Source organism: Malurus melanocephalus, unplaced genomic scaffold (assembly GCF_030028575.1).
Source record: "Malurus melanocephalus ecotype Western Australia unplaced genomic scaffold, MMel_1.1 scaffold_294, whole genome shotgun sequence".
Lineage (NCBI taxonomy): Eukaryota > Metazoa > Chordata > Aves > Passeriformes > Maluridae > Malurus > Malurus melanocephalus.
The window spans coordinates 478,215-494,265 of NW_026623526.1; the positions used below are offsets into that span (position 1 = coordinate 478,215).

Consider the following 16,051-nt stretch of genomic DNA (forward strand, 5'->3'; position numbering starts at 1 on the left):
TTTTCTTCCATTCTTATACTGTGTCATGGTACATTGAAGAAAATGTGGAAAGGAAGGAACTGCCACCAAACTAATGCCCAGAACTGTAAATGCCACTGCTGGAGGAAGAGGTACCTGAGGCAGTGTAACTGAGCAGGAGCAGCTTCAAAAAGTAACTCAGCTTTCTTACTGACAGTTTCAGAATTGCATGGATCACATTTAGAATCAACTTTTAAAATTATTTTGTTACAAATTGGGGCACATTTTCCTTCTGTTGACTGACACTGTGGAAAAGACAKGGCATGAATATAATCAAGAGCAGGTATTTTCCTCATGATGTAATTTAGGACTCTGCTTCTTTTCCAACTCTCTTTYTCCAAAAATACATAGGTTGTATTGTCATGAAAGAACATGAGTTCTCCAGCAAAATCTCTACCTTCTTTTAAGTCAGTAGGAATCTCACCATTGACCTAAAATTTGTGCAGGATTTTCTTCTGGGTCACTGGGATTAAAGTCAGAATAGTATCTAGCTGGTTACTTCAGCTKCCGAATGAGTCAAGACTCCTGCTGATTCCTTCACGCTGGCATTGCTGTGAGACCAGAAMTGAGCAGACTATCTGTGGCTTTACACATAAAGCTCTGGATAATGTTTCATCTTTTCACTTAAGCATCTATGAAAGCATGAGCTAGCCCTTGTTAATAAAGTTGTGTATTTTGAAGTATCATAATAGGAAGTGTTTTATGGGAAAAAAGGGATATCTTTGCATTATTGCCCTTTGGTTGGGGATTTTAGAGTGATCCTGTGAAGGTGGAAATACTACTAATGGGAAATCCCCTCATGAAGCTGTCTGAATAACATGTTTAATCTTAGTCATCCAGAATTTTAAAAAGAAAACAAAAACCCACAAAGTTCAAAAGTAGCAAAATGCTGCTAGCAATTACCAAATTCTTCCGTTCATAATGAACTTTCCTACAGGAGTAGCAAGTGACACTGAATAAATAATAAGTAGTAGTCTTTTATAAGATGGTATTTTGTGTGATCTTTCTTTAATAGTACTTTTAATCTTAGTTCAGAGCTATAAAAGTTGAACTAAAGCAAAAAAATCCTGGCAAATTCTACTGTGAAATATTAGTAAGTACTGCAAAACAAAGATTGCTTGTTGATTTTAAATTAATCTAACTTGATTCATAGTGTCTTTCTCATTGGAACAAACCCTTGAATTTGCAGATCTTTATATTGTAGAGGAGTTACTGGAATAAGGATGAGAATTCAGTTTTACAGATTTTTATCTTGGTCTTGATTTTGCCTTGTAAGAGAACTGGAGCATGTGGTCTTAGTGCTTTTTCACCAAGGCCCTGCACATCTGATGTTCCTGCTCAGAGGTATTAAATTCTCTTAATTAGGTATGGGTTATTAATAATTACCTCAAGAACGATGCCAATACTGCATGGAGGTGTCTGTGTAAGCTGTAGGCTTGGACAGCCTGGGCACTAGATAATTTGGCAAGTGCTGTACAGMCTGCAGTGTCTGGTGAGGCAGGCACTGCTCCTCAAACTCTTGCTGCTCCTGTGCACACCCAGCCCAACTTTCATTAACAGGAACAGGGAGACTGTTCCCATCATGMCTGTTTGTGGAATCGCCACATGAAGCTGAATGAAGGATTTCTCAAGCCTTTATTGGTAAGTTTTGAGCCTTCTGTGAGGCTCAATAGCCATAATGGGAATYGGTTCTGAGGGCGAACTAAATTGCAGAAATATTATGGAGTCTCATTTTTCATGTCTTAAAATGAGACATTTGTAGTATATGCAGGTGATACAGCAGAAGGAATTTAGGGAGGGTGTTGTGGACCTTTTGGAACAATGGAACTATTTTGTTAATTAAAATACAAGTATTTTAGTGATCCTTCTTATTACTAGCATTCTTATTGACAGCTGCCACAAAGTAGTAGCAGATAATCACRTTGTAGATTTTGAAATAACTTCTCTCTTAGTCATTATAGTGCAAGATATTCCAGAAGTGGCATGACTGTGCAAGTATTCATGRCAGTGTGAAAGTTACGTTTTTCTGGTGCCTTTACGTGGTGTGTTTTGACATGACCACGTTGTAAAATCTGAWCTACAGATAGAGGTCACTGTCCGGACATGCAGTGTAAGGTTTGAGAATGAGCTGTGTAGTTCTGCAGATGTATGAGARGGAATGCCCTTCAAAATTACTGTGGCCTTGCTTAAATCAATTGATGCATTACTTATTTCATTTCAGGCATGTGATTAAAAAAGAACCAAAAACAATCCCACATGATGATTTATAAACACCAACATGATTGCTTTTTCTTTAGTATGACTGAGGACAGAGCAGGTGCACTATACAGTTTATTACAGTTGAAATAACTTGTGAATAAATAAGGTCTTTTCAACAACTTGTATCAGGTTTATTTTTTTATATTTGGGTATTATTGATATCATTTAAGAAGACTTTTTGCAAGACTTTTGTAGTTGTAATTTGTTCATTTACTTAGGAAACATTATGAAACCAAGGATGTATGCTGAAATTTATCATCTTATCTTCCCCCTCTCCCCCAAGTTTTTCCCCAAATCTCTCCCATTTTTGTAAAACCAGTGCACGCATTTTTTTAAAAAGACTAATATGCAATTGAATGTGGCATAGCAGTGTTCACTCTAATCAGTTTAGAAGCTATTTTAGAATATAACTCCTTTTGTTTTCATGCATTGTTTATGATGGAAAACTGAAATATTGCAGCTATTTATTATTATTAGTTGTATGAATTTGTATGAATTTATATGAATTTATCTTTTTTGGAGTCTAATTATTTAAAAAGTGATGTATAAAGACCAAACACATAGTTACTTGCTGCAAGCCTGTTTGATGAGTCCACTAGAAAAAGTGCACTTGTCAGCCTGCAGAAGCCTCCTTGTGATACTTGCAGTGCCATATCCTTTTGACTTTGGAATGAGCTTGGAACTCAGAATCCCATTGGAACAGGACAACATTTGCCTTGGGAAGGGAAGACAGGAAATTAATTTGACCATGAAATACTGATTTAAAAACATCAACCAGATGAAGAGAAAAAGGGATGCATGAATAAATGTATAATTCAGCTGCACAACTTGATGTTATCATCTGACAGGGAAATGATCTTTAACGTCAAAGATCAGTCAGCAAATCAGCCAAAACCATCTGTTATGACATTTGGTTCCCTTAAGATCCATATTTTCTCCAAGTTCATAGAACTGGCTCAAGTTGCTGGGAGTGAAGTACATTATGAGTGACACACAAACACTGTTCTATTCACTGGACCATTTGAAGAAAAGTAATCAAAGAACTTTACTAACATACTTATTGCTGGCAACTAATACTTCTAGGATAATTAATAAATTTAGTCTTAATAAAATTAGTCTTGTGAGCAATAGCAATTACCAACAGATATGCAATTACTTTAAAAATATTGTATTGAGAAGTTTTGAGGATATTGCAGAAGTATTGCTCTTACTGTAGTGTATTTAGTTTTGTTTTACTTTGTATATATCTGATGCAATATCTGTGCCATTAATTTGCAATTATGAAAATTGCATAAGAAATAAAAAGGACTTTCAAGTTATGTGAATGAGTCATTTAAAAACCACTGTTTTTCTGAATTTAGTTCAAGACAGCCCACACCAGGCTGAGTGCAGAGTATATCAACATCTGTAAGAGATCTTGAGTCTGATGAATTTGTTAGTCTTTAAAACATTTTTCTCTCTGTAGAGAATACTGATCTTTGATTTCAAAAGCTGGGCCTTTTTTCCCCTCTTTTAACCATATGAGGCATTAAAAAAAAACCTTCTAGGAGATTTTAGCACATTAATTTATAATAGGATTTATGTTCTTTTTTTATTATTACTTTTTATCTACATCTTTTTTTCCTGTGACCAGATATTCTGGGAATTCTTTAGAGAAACCCAATCGTATTTTAATCCTACAAATATGTGTTACCATGTTTAACAGCTCGCATGTGGGTGGTCACTTAGTTTTTTTAAAGTTAAGGGAATGAGAAAATATTTGCTGAACTGGAAAAAATAACCAGGAATATCTTCTGACCTCCACTGATACAGCATAGGCCAGGTGTCTCACGCAAGAATATGTTGCAGAWTGTTCACAAGTGGACAAACTATCATAAAGTCTAGGACTTATTTTGATTTTGTGCATGTTGTAAATGTGATGAGGAGAAAACTATTCTGTAATCACACTGGCAATTTCACCAAAGAACTGCAATTATTATGACTGGAACATCATGTAATCCATGACTCCATCAAAGATGTGGAGTTCAAGAGAATGAAACAGCATTTCTTGTCTGGGTCTGCAGATGAAAGCGTCGTGAACAGCACAGAGGCGGCGGCGGAGACGACAGCGTGCGTTCGGGGACAGGGCGAGGGGTACCGTGGCACTGTCAGCACCATATGGAGTGGAATCCAGTGCCAGAGGTGGGACTCCCAGTTTCCTCACCAGCACAACATCACTCCTGAGAACTTCAAATGCAAGTGAGTACAGATGTGTGGGTACTATCACTGCAGTGGGAAAAGGGTTTAGTTTTAAAATGTTTAACAACTGATGCCACTGGAGTAGATCATAGGGCCCCTGCCCCTGCTCCATGTCCTGATGCATCCACTCTACTTGCTGAGGCTGAAAACCATCTCAGCCTGGGAAAATCAGTCCTTCAGATCTCAAAGTACTTGTGTGAAACTCTAGGGATTTTTATGAATTGTTTCTTCAAGCACGCATTCACCAATTTGATTGTAAATTGTCTGGATGGATTCCAGATCAGGACCTGAATCCCAACACTGCTGATGCATTACCACTGTCTTTTTTTTTTTCATGGAACTAAAAACTTCACAGTTTGATTGCTGACTTTAATTCAATATGTCTAAATATTACCTAAATGTGATCTTCTTGGCAATACTTATAATTTATAATATTTGAAAACATTTATCTTTAATATTTAAAATCCTCTTTCTATCTCATTACTAAATTTATTGGACTGCTTTTACACTGGTCATTGAACCTTTCTGTATGATTCATATACTCSCAAGATGTTAATAATCTACTAGTTTTAGGCAGTTACCTTAGTAATGTTCTTTCAGTCCTTTTTTAACTAAACATAGAGRAAACATTGCTGACCAGAATGGAGCCACAGCCCCCTGTGTACTAAATATCTTTACTGATGGGTAAATATCAGTAAGAATTGCAGTATTAGACCCATCCTTTACATAGTCTGTTATCAGTAAGTGCTGCAGATGGAAAAAATACAGTGAAATATGGAKATGCACAGAACATGGCAACAGCTGTCAGGAGATGGAGAAATAAAAGTTACATTTAAGGGGTTTGACTATTTCATGCAAGCTGCAAAAGACATTTAAAGATGTTCCCTTGTGACTAACTTTTACTTTAAAGGTAACAGCTGTATAGAATGTCGACATACTTTTTTTTTTTTTTATTTTTCACGATTCAGTTTCTTAAATGAGTCACTGATAATCTACAGGACTCTGTTTCTCTAAACTTGGCAGTACCATTCAGAGTACAGGGAGTTTTAAGCACTTTGGTAATGTTTGTATTTAAAAGCACTTATAATGTATTGCATGTGTATCCAATGCCAGTTGCATGCAAATTTTGATGGAGAATCCTGAATGAAAAAATATCATTAATCTTCAAATGAAATCTTAYATCCTGTCAAAACATGTCTGCTGAAAATGGAATCCGTAAACATATTCTTCTAACAATTAATATTTTTTTCCTGGACACTGTTTTCTTACTGCCTCCTCATCTMCTTGCACTTGACACTGATCAGTAACACAGAGATCTGAAGGAGCCTATATTTTTGTTAATCCATAACAAAAAACAATGGACCACATTGGTGGGTTTAGGTTATCCCTGCCGTGAGCTAACATATTTATTTTTATAGGGATTTGAGGGAGAACTACTGCCGAAATCCAGATGGATCTGAATCACCCTGGTGTTTTACCACTGACCCAAACATCCGTATTGGTTATTGCTCCCAGATTCCTAAGTGCGATGTATCAAATGAACAAGGTAACAGAGGAAAGAGTGATAACATGAATTTAAGTGAATGCTGTTCTGTTCCAAACAGCAAGTAGACAGGCTGGTAGTTAGAGAAGTTGTATCTGTATTGCACCTGTGKAGTTCCACTTTGGTTTTATTTGCAGGGTTGGATTCATTGTGGTGTCAATGAGATTAATTTCTCAGTTTATTTTTTGATTCCAGCAGGGAAAACTGCAACAAGGATTTGAATTGATTTGATCTGATTTTTGGACAAGGTGAAGCTATGTATCTGCTCTACTGTCTTTACCTTTCTTAGTTTGAAAGGCCTTTTTCCACAGCTGAGATGGTTTCCTTGGTTCATAGCCTTTTTATAATTGGATATAAAGCTACCAAAAGCAATTTCCCTCCCTTTTTTTTTTCTTTGTATATACCTCTTTGTCTAGAAGGGATTGATCCTCTGAGTTCTTAGTTACCTCTGCCTGTGAGGTCTGAGTCTCCATGAAAGTTTTTCCCTTGGTATTACTGTAAGGAGTCGTGTTGTATCCTGAGAATGGATGTCAATCACAGCATAAACTGAGGCAAAGGCCTCAKACCTATAACCCATCAGGCTGCGTTAAGGTCTCAATCTTTAAATTTTAGCCAGTTTTTCCTCATAAATTGAAAAAGTTGCAGTTGGAAGAGTTATGTCAGAGAAAGGATTAAACTTTTATATTCATTCTATGTTTCTTGTAAAGTATCAATTATCAAAAAGTAAAAATACTGATGAATATGTAATTAAGTGCTTTATGCAAATGTCTTTATAGTAGTGATCATTTTAAACAATCCTCTTGAAAAGTCTCAAAAARGCTTGTGATAAAAGCTTATGAATTAAACATGACTTCTGCTGGAGCGAAAGGCAAGTTTTTGAATTACATTAAAATTAAAGTCATGTCGAATTTTTGATTTTGCTGAAGTGGTACTTAAGTCTAGAATTATATACTGTTGCCAGTATCTGGAAGCTACACAAAGCTAAGCTGARTGTCTATTTTTTGTGGAGGGAGGAATAGGGAACCATTTTTTCTTGGTTTTCTATAAGCTAGATTCTGACAATTTTTAGGCTATTCTGTKTGACCCTTATAAATTAATCATAAACCAACTACTTATGAAAGAAAACTTCCCAGTTTATCTAAGTAAAGTAAAATTTGAAATGCTGCTATGTTGAGAAAGAAGTTCTCAAACTGGAGATTATGTATGTAAATTTGAAAATTATTTCCCATCTTTTCTTCTCATCTGATTTATAGAATTGTCTGATTAATGGTATGTAGCATTTGCTAAACAGAATGCTTGTCTTTAATAATTTGGATTACTGATGGAAAGGAAGAGTTTTCATCTCAATGTTGCACAATCACCCTCCACTTTTTTGTCTCAACGTTCTTTTYTCAGATTGTTATCGTGGCAATGGCAAGAGCTACATGGGGAATCTGTCCAAGACAAGATTTGGGCTAACTTGCTCCACATGGGACAAAAATATTGAAGACTTACGTAGGTGTGTACATATTAAACAGAAAGAGATGGTTCAGTGAGTCCTGAATAAATACTGCCTCCAGATGGCAACTCCTTTTCATCTGCATTAATTCCAAAGTAGCCCCTTCTGCCCTGGAGCTTTTAATATCTTTGTTTTCCTGATCTTTATTTTTATCTTTTTCTTTTTTTCATTGTGTTTAAATATATTGCACAACATGACTTTGTTCAGTCTAACCACTAATTGCAAGCTTTTGGGATGTTTCTTAGAGTTTGGTTTCCTGGCCTACTTTACCCCATCCTTGTCCTTGAAAGTTTGGGGCAAGGAGAGGAAAGTAAGAATGAGGCAGGAAATGGTTATCTCATCAGCCTCATCTGATAGCTTTTGCTGCTTCAAGGAGGAGGTTGGATTTGAAACCACCTAATGTCCCTTGCAGCCTGAAATTGACTCTTGAGTCTACAATCTAGTGACACTGATATCAAATGCCATTAAAAAGATCTGCAATTTCTGTTCTTTATCATTATTTTTGGCTTCACATTCAAGGAGTAGAAATGGCAAGTTACTTAAATTTATTTGTTTAAGCAAAATGAATTATCAGGACTATATATAAAATAAGGGATTTGTAAGTTTTGCTATATATGACATACCACATACAGTAGTGGCTGTGATGGAAATCGTTTCTTCTTCATTTTCCTTGAGTTTCTGAAGTTGATGTAAATATGTTAATATTAGCTTTGGTACTTGTTGGGTCATAGTGCTGAACATACAAGCTCTTGTCCTCTGGAAGGGCTGTGTAAGGCAGGCAGTCAGCCTGTGGGAAAGTTGTGTTGCCAAAGGCAGACTTTGGTGGCCCTGTCTGGAATCATTACCTGGACCACGTCTGTTCCTTCCACAGATGGTAAGAGAGAGGACACATAATCCAGTGTGCTGCCCATGTGAAGGATGCAGAGATTTAAGCTCATGTTTTCTGAGAAGCCTGAAAAGTCTTAGTTTACTGTGAATGAGACAGTATAAACCTACTGGATGCATTTCTCTAATAGAACAGAGATTGGCCTTTCTTTTCTTATTCCCACACATTTTCCATCTGGGAACTTCTTTAGGGAGTTACCTGTCTCACTCCAGCAGTTTCTCTGGTTATGGCTGTGCTAGAGGCAGCATGCATGGTAGGTTATGAACCAAAGGAGCAATCCAGCTGTAACCAAGGAAGCCTGTATCCTTCTATCTGACAAGTCAAAAATAAACATCTTCCTCTACTTCAGATTTTGATCCCAAAATTTCAACTCTGAAGTGCCTCTTTTAGGTTTGCAACCTATCACTGCAGTTTGTCTGGGCTATTCATCTTTCTCCTTGCCTGCTGCTCATCCTTGCCAACTTCCTTAGTTTGCCTTTTTTTTTGACTTTGATTCAGCTTTGTAGATTCAATGCACCCTTATGCTGTTAACCTGCAGGAGAAGGTACCTGTGCTCTTCAGGGAGGTTTGCAGATTGCTGAGGGCATCACAGGCACTCTTCTAATCAGTATAACAATCCCTCCTGAGGGTACCTAGAGATTCTAGCTTGAGTGGGAGATCTAGAAGCCTCCCAGCTGTCCAGTGGACACAGTGYTTAAAATACCAACCAGAGGAAAGTTGGACCCAGATCTAGCAAATAAATGGGTCTCATCTTCCCTTTGATTTTAACTAGCCCTAAACCCTGACCTCTAGGCTTCTCAATCAGCTAATAATACAGTGTGGAGCAAAGCAACATTTAACCTTTGAAAAATTGGGCTATAGTATAAAGCTTTTCAACACTTTGAATTTTTTTTTCCCTGTAGGCATATACAAATATTCAGAGAACCAGATGTTAGTAAACTGAAGAAAAACTATTGCCGCAATCCAGATGATGATTTTCATGGTCCCTGGTGTTACACAGATGATCCTCTTGTTCCCTGGGATTACTGCCCTATTTCTCGATGTGAGTACTTGGTGTGCCTCTGGCATTGCCAGCTGTGCTGTCCCAGTGAAGCCACGGTGTCACATGCATGCTCACACCTTACTGTTGTCGCTTGTGGCAGCAGAAAATGTGTGATTCTATCAAGAATCAATTGTGCGTGACTGAGAAGGAGCAGACAGAAGCTGTTTGTGCAATATATGAACAAGGGGTTCTTTTCCTTGACCAGCTTGGAGATTTCAAGACTTATTTATGCAGCAGGAGCACAAAGGGGCTATTACAGATGGTCAAACATTTTCCAACAGATCTAGCTATTGAATGAGGGCTGGACTGAGACAAAGAATTGTCTAGCGGTCAGAATGCTGGCTGTGGCCTCAAGAAACCCAGGCAGAGTTATCTTCTGGGCTGCAAGCTTCACAGTCTCTTTGTGTGATCTGTCTTTGTAATGTTGTAATGTTAGGACAACTCACTATATATATGCTGAAGTGTATATGTGCTATAAAGATTAGATTCTGCTTTCAGATGTTTATGGGATGATTTAACTCCTGGCAAGAATTAGGAAAATCATGCCTCCAGAGTTGAATGTTTAAATCTAAATAGTTTAAATAAACAGAATTAAGAATCCTGGGGAATTCAGTAATAAACTGATGACAAGTAGAAAAAGATAGTTTTATGCTGAAAAATGTGCAATTTACATTTATGTTCAAAATCTCTTTTTTCAATTCTTATTTCTAAGTTACTTTGCTGTATGTCCTAGGAGAACACTTAAATGGTAAATCAGGCTTTTAAATGCATGTCTGTGATCTCTAGAGGTTAAGGATAATGTTACACTCATTCCTAGCGGCAATCTGCTGCATTTCCTCATAGTCTGAACTCCAGCATCTCTRAGAAGTGATATTTGAAGTCTCAGGTGATATGTTGGCATCTCTGTGAAGAGTAAACAAACTGTGCAAAAGGTTATTTGTGTCAATATTAAGTGAAGAAAAACAGCTGAAGAAATACACGTTTTATTCATTTACTCTGAGTTCATTATTTGGATCTGTGAATTTCTAATGTCGTATTCTCAGCAAACATTTGTAGGGTAAACAGAATTGGTGAGAGGTGCATTTCTGCAGCCAAATTCGAGTGTGGGTATATTCCTGTTTTACATTGTAACTCATATCGACAGCTTTAAATACATACACACACACACACACACACACACACACACACACACACACACACACACACATATTTGCTCAACGATGGAAATCTAGTTATATGCAACTGTTGAAATTTTCCTTGTACAAATTTTCAGTAGCTACACCTGTACCTCTAGCTCATAAATGCTGGGTCACTCTGTATGTGTCACTGAAAGCAAAAATTTTGGACAAAGGTTAAGCAAACTTTTTGTAACCCCTTTTTCACCTGGACTGCATGGAATAACTGAACCAGATTTTGGGGAATGTTTTGATAAGAATAAGTTTTYGCTTATGGGAATTTAAAATTACTTTTAAAGTTTTTTAGGGAGTTGAGAATTTCTTTCAGTCTTATTTGGAGTCAATCACATGACTTCTGTAGTTCCTGAAAGCTTATAGAAAAGTCATAACTTCATTTTTCAGCATTTGTTTATTTGAATGAAATATGTAAATTTAACATGATAGGCAGCCTGATGTCTTCAGGATTTAGCCAAGAAGAAAAATGCTTGACATTCCTGTTACAAAATGTTTCTTTCTTATTTCATTCTATTGGAATAAAATTCTGCCTTCTTTTTAATCCTTACTAAATACTGCTTTTGCAGTGTATTGAAGAAATCATAGAATTGTAAAACTTTTTGAACMATTAAAGTTAACAATAAGCCATTTGCTTATTTGAATTTTACTCTATTAAAATTTTAAATGTATTTTAATTTTTTATTATTGCTGTCTTATGTATCTGTCTAGGTGAAGGTGATACAACTCCTACTACAACCAGCTTGGATGGTAAGTTTGTACATGAATTGTGCAGTGCATGACTATCCTCTAAGTCTAGACATTTCTTTCCAACTGGGAAACAAGATAAAGATCAGTTAAAGTTATAAAAAACCCACCATGCAGACTGAGCAAAATTGATTTTACAAGATGAAAATGGAGAATAGCTTCATTATACTCCTTTATCTATTCTCACTGTCATGTCTTGCCTGTGGTGAGATTTGGTAATGAGTTTCAATGTTTGCTTTTTAACTATGCAAATCTCAAAAAAGCTATTTAAATATATGTATTTTATATTCGCTACGGATATTTACATAGACTACTCAGCTTCAYGGAAGTAGTTTCGATGGCCTAGAAATGCATTTCATTAGTACRGGAAAATTAATCCGTAATAAATATTGTTGTGCTCCTTATGTGCAACTGTGCAGGTTTCCTACCACACTGTTTGTAGTAAAATGTGATCTCTGGACCTGCTTTCAGATACTGCCATTCCTTGTGCCTCAACAAAACATTTGAGAGTTGTAAATGGAATCCCAACACAAACGAACGAAGGATGGGTGGTTAGTTTGACATACAGGTAACTATTTGATTAGAAAGGCATACAGTTATGAGGATGTTTGTTTTGGAATTGTAGAAAATGTTGACCATATTAAGGGTAGTTCTACACTGCAGTTAAATTCTGTAAAAGCAGAGAATCCACATTCCTCTAATGTCAGGTGATGCCATACTATTCACTGCTGGTAAAATACTTTATATATTCATTATTATACACATGAACCTCCAAAGCATTCATATTATTCTGCTCTTTCAAATAGCCACTACAGACCTTTTCATAACATTGGCTTAGCATTCAGCATCAAACTGTTTATTTTAGTGACTGTTAGAAAAAAAAGGGAATTTCAGATCAATATTTTCACTTTGATGGCAGAGCATTTAGCTGTAAAATGTASGATTCAGGATTTATACTGATGTCAAATTGAGCTTTCTCCTCATGTCATTGCAATTAAAATTTATTTGGTATTTTAAAAAAAAGTAAGTAGGATTTTTAAGGAAATCCTTTTCATTCTGTAAAACAAGACCCTGACACGTAGAGTTTGTGTATAACACATGTATTACATTATGGCAGATCTTTGCTGCTGTGTAAAAGCGAGAACACAGAATGGCTGTTTCCTATGTTCTTTACTCTGGTTCATAACTCATCAGCTGGAAGTGTGAATCATTAATTTATAACMGGATATATCTCATGCATCGACCCTGGATCTTCTATCATGAGAAAAAAAAAAAGTGAAAAAAKTTCTTTTGTCTGTTGGGCCAGACTTAAGTAAAGCTGAATTCTATTAGCTTATGATTCATCATCTCTTTTAAAACTGTGTAGTAAAAGAGGTATCAAATGAAAAATGGGAGTATTGGAAAAGATAAATAATATATTTTCTACGTTGCTTCATTGCCAGAGAAATTCTGGGGGGTCYTTCCCATCCTTGGTAATCTTTCCATTTTATGAGATCCATCAGATCTAGACCTTTCTGGGACTGCATTCGAAGTTTCAGGAAGACTTTTCTAGAGGAAGATCACCATATTCCTACACTAAGTAACCAGATAGATGGGCTAAATCACTCCCTGGAAAAGTCAATCTTTACTCTGTATTAAAAGTAGCATTGATATTTGATGAACTTCTAGGCAGGTGAGGTGAATTACATCTGGGTGCCTAAAATATAAATTGTCAGGGTAGTTGAACCTGGATTTTATGCTATGCCATAAAACTCCATGAAACAGATGACTGCTTAAATGATTGCAGATCCTTTTATGAATAAGGGATTCCTGGAATACTCCAGCAGCAAAATATATCTTGAAGTATTACATGTGGGATAAAAATGTAGTTTTATTTTGTATTGTTACCAAGGAAGCAAATAGAATACTGTCTGAAACAAAATCTTAATGACTTCAGAACTTTCTGCAAGAAAACCYAACTGTGCTCTTCAAAATGGAATTGCTGTGTCTGAATGGTGAAGGCCTAATGAAATTTAAAAACTATTCATATTTGGTAACCAAAGCCCACCTCTAAGTGTTAAATTGATTAATGTAATTTTCTTATATATCCAACCCATATTCTGTAACTAAGTATATTTAAGTATATTTAAATGGCTTTCATTCATTTCATGGAATGAGCTCTAAATCTACCCCATAGTTGAAAAAGGAATTAAACTTTCTATGTGCACTAGTCAATCATCCAAAGCAGATGATAACTTGCATAATAATATAATAAGTAATGCAAACATAACATGGAAGAACATACTTATAATCCTGATTGTGACATTTTTATAATAGCATAAGCTAGAACCTACATTTTAGAAAGACTCCAGCCTTTTGGACCAGAGATTTCACTCCTTAACCAAAATACACTTAAAAAACAAAACAAACAAACAAACAAACAAACAAAAACAAACCAAAAAAAACCACCCCAAAAAACCCCAAAGCTCTATGTTATCCTGCTGTCTTTGAACTCCATGTATAGTCTTGTATCCATCCAGCAGTTCTTTGCAAAGCTTTGAACATTTGTGTGATTTGAATTTATAAATTGTGAGATTTTAAAGTTTTCCCAAATTGCTGACAATTCTGATTCACTTTCCAAAGGGATGTAGAAAATAAATGTGATTTTGGAGGCACAAAGAAGGAAACTAATTAATCTACATTCCACAGTCTTTTTTTTTTTTTTTTTTTTTTTTTTTTTTTTTTTTTTTTTTTTTTTTTTTTTTTTTTTTTTTTTTTTTTTTTTTTTTTTTTCCTAAAGAACTGTCATGCTTAATTGCTTTAATTTTACTTGATATATTATGCTTCAGGTTTTCTATAATCACATGTAGGATGTCATACACTGCAGATTGTTTCCAACTGAAGTATGTGGGGACGCAAATCTCATAGGGCTTGTAATCAAATAGGAACTCTCCACCTTGAGGTCAATGCTTTGAATAATACTTACATGAGTAATGACCAAATGTTGTTTACATCTGGTGGCAGTTTGGGGACTTGCTTGAAAGTTTCAGTCCAGTTCCTGTTACAAAGAATTGACCCTTTTTTATTTTTTTTATTTTTTTTTAGATTTCAAATTAGGTGTCTTATTACAAATTCAGCTTTGAAACCACTAAATGAACAGAGTAACTGAATTTGTCTTTCTGGTTTTTGCATATTGAGTAAAGCTCTACAAAGTCATGTTACTGTAAGTGTTGAAACTGTAGAGCAAAGGGACAGAGACAAGTTTCCTCATGTTTTCAGTCGGCCACTTTTCACCAGCAAACATGTGGGGAGCAGAACACTCTTTAAACTTTTTGACTATGTAGGAACTAATACTAGGGCTTGTTTCTGGGAGTTTTTTTAACCCTTTTTTTTTTTTTCCCCTCAGGAATAAGCATATCTGCGGTGGTACTTTGATAAAGGAAGAGTGGGTTCTCACAGCAAGGCAGTGTTTCCCTTCTCGGTACAGTAGTCTGTAGCTTTGCAATATTAAAATCCATCTATTTTCAGGAACTTATCAGCACAACACTTCTTCAACTTGAATGCAGCAGTTTTCACTCCTGTTTGGCTTTAACACTGCTTTTCTGATATAAAAGGCCCGTGGGACCTTGATATTTTCTGTTATTGCTGTAAATCTAAATAKCCCTGGCTATTTTACATAGAAGCATAAATAGATTTTCCGAGTGTCATGGTTAGACAATTGCCTCTATGAGAATAATCTCATGCTTCTGCTAAACTGGACAAAATAAAATAGAAAAATTGAGTAAATCTAAAAGAGTTCAAAGGTTCATAGTGTCCAAGGATTTAAATATTTGGACACTATTATGAAACAAAAATTAGATTTTRGTAACAGTTAAAGATGAAATTATGTAATGGCTTCAAGCCAAAAACTTACATCCAAGCATGTTGATTTTGGAATAGCAGTTGGCAGCATAAAGTCATTTCTGCTGAAGAGCGCTAGTTAAGATCTTCCAGCATAATCATATTAAGCAGAGTTTTTTTTAGTTATTTTATTTTATAGTCAGCAAAATCATAACTARCTTTGCCTCATTTAGGTACAAAGATTTGAAAGACTACAAAGCCTGGCTTGGAGTCCATAACATCAAAGGAAAGGGAGAAGAGAAGCATCGGCAAGTCCGGAATATCTCCCAGTTGGTGTATGGCCCTGCAGGGTCAGATTTGGTCTTACTGAAACTTAGCAGGTGAGGGGCTGTTATTGTGAATTGTGATGCGTGAGATTCTTCCTAAATGAGATTTGAAAGTTCATTGCTCTACTGTCTCCAGTACTACACATACTGTCTCCATGGGGTAAACTTCCAACTGAAAGAAATTTTACCTGGTCAATGCARAAGTGCAAGCCCATCTAGGTTGCTCAGGAAACAGATGCTACTCCAGAAGAATCGTGACTACATTTTTTTCCCCAATAACCATGTTTAGGTTTGTTGGGAGATCTAAAGAAAACCCATAGAACCCACATGGACCAATATAGGGTTTTAATTTATAGAATAAGCACCAGATTGTAGCTGAGATGCTTGTGTATATACAAGCTTTCAAGCTTTCTCCATGTTAACAAACCTATATATTCAAATGAAATGCCATCACTACTTACTTTTAAGATTAAAACCCAAGTTAGATA

At 35.9% G+C, this 16,051-nt stretch overlaps 1 protein-coding gene across 2 annotated transcripts in view; it reads left to right on the plus strand.

Annotated features, from left to right (window-relative positions):
- HGF (hepatocyte growth factor) overlaps window positions 1-16,051 on the plus strand; it is a 57,619-nt gene that overhangs the window by 33,119 nt on the left and 8,449 nt on the right. For both annotated transcript variants that reach the window (XM_057376928.1, XM_057376929.1), the window contains exons 8-15: window positions 4,341-4,515; window positions 5,934-6,061; window positions 7,454-7,556; window positions 9,345-9,484; window positions 11,383-11,421; window positions 11,890-11,986; window positions 14,804-14,878; window positions 15,471-15,617. In XM_057376928.1, coding sequence (XP_057232911.1) covers window positions 4,341-4,515; window positions 5,934-6,061; window positions 7,454-7,556; window positions 9,345-9,484; window positions 11,383-11,421; window positions 11,890-11,986; window positions 14,804-14,878; window positions 15,471-15,617 — 904 coding nt within the window. The remainder of the gene's footprint in view (window positions 1-4,340; window positions 4,516-5,933; window positions 6,062-7,453; window positions 7,557-9,344; window positions 9,485-11,382; window positions 11,422-11,889; window positions 11,987-14,803; window positions 14,879-15,470; window positions 15,618-16,051) is intronic.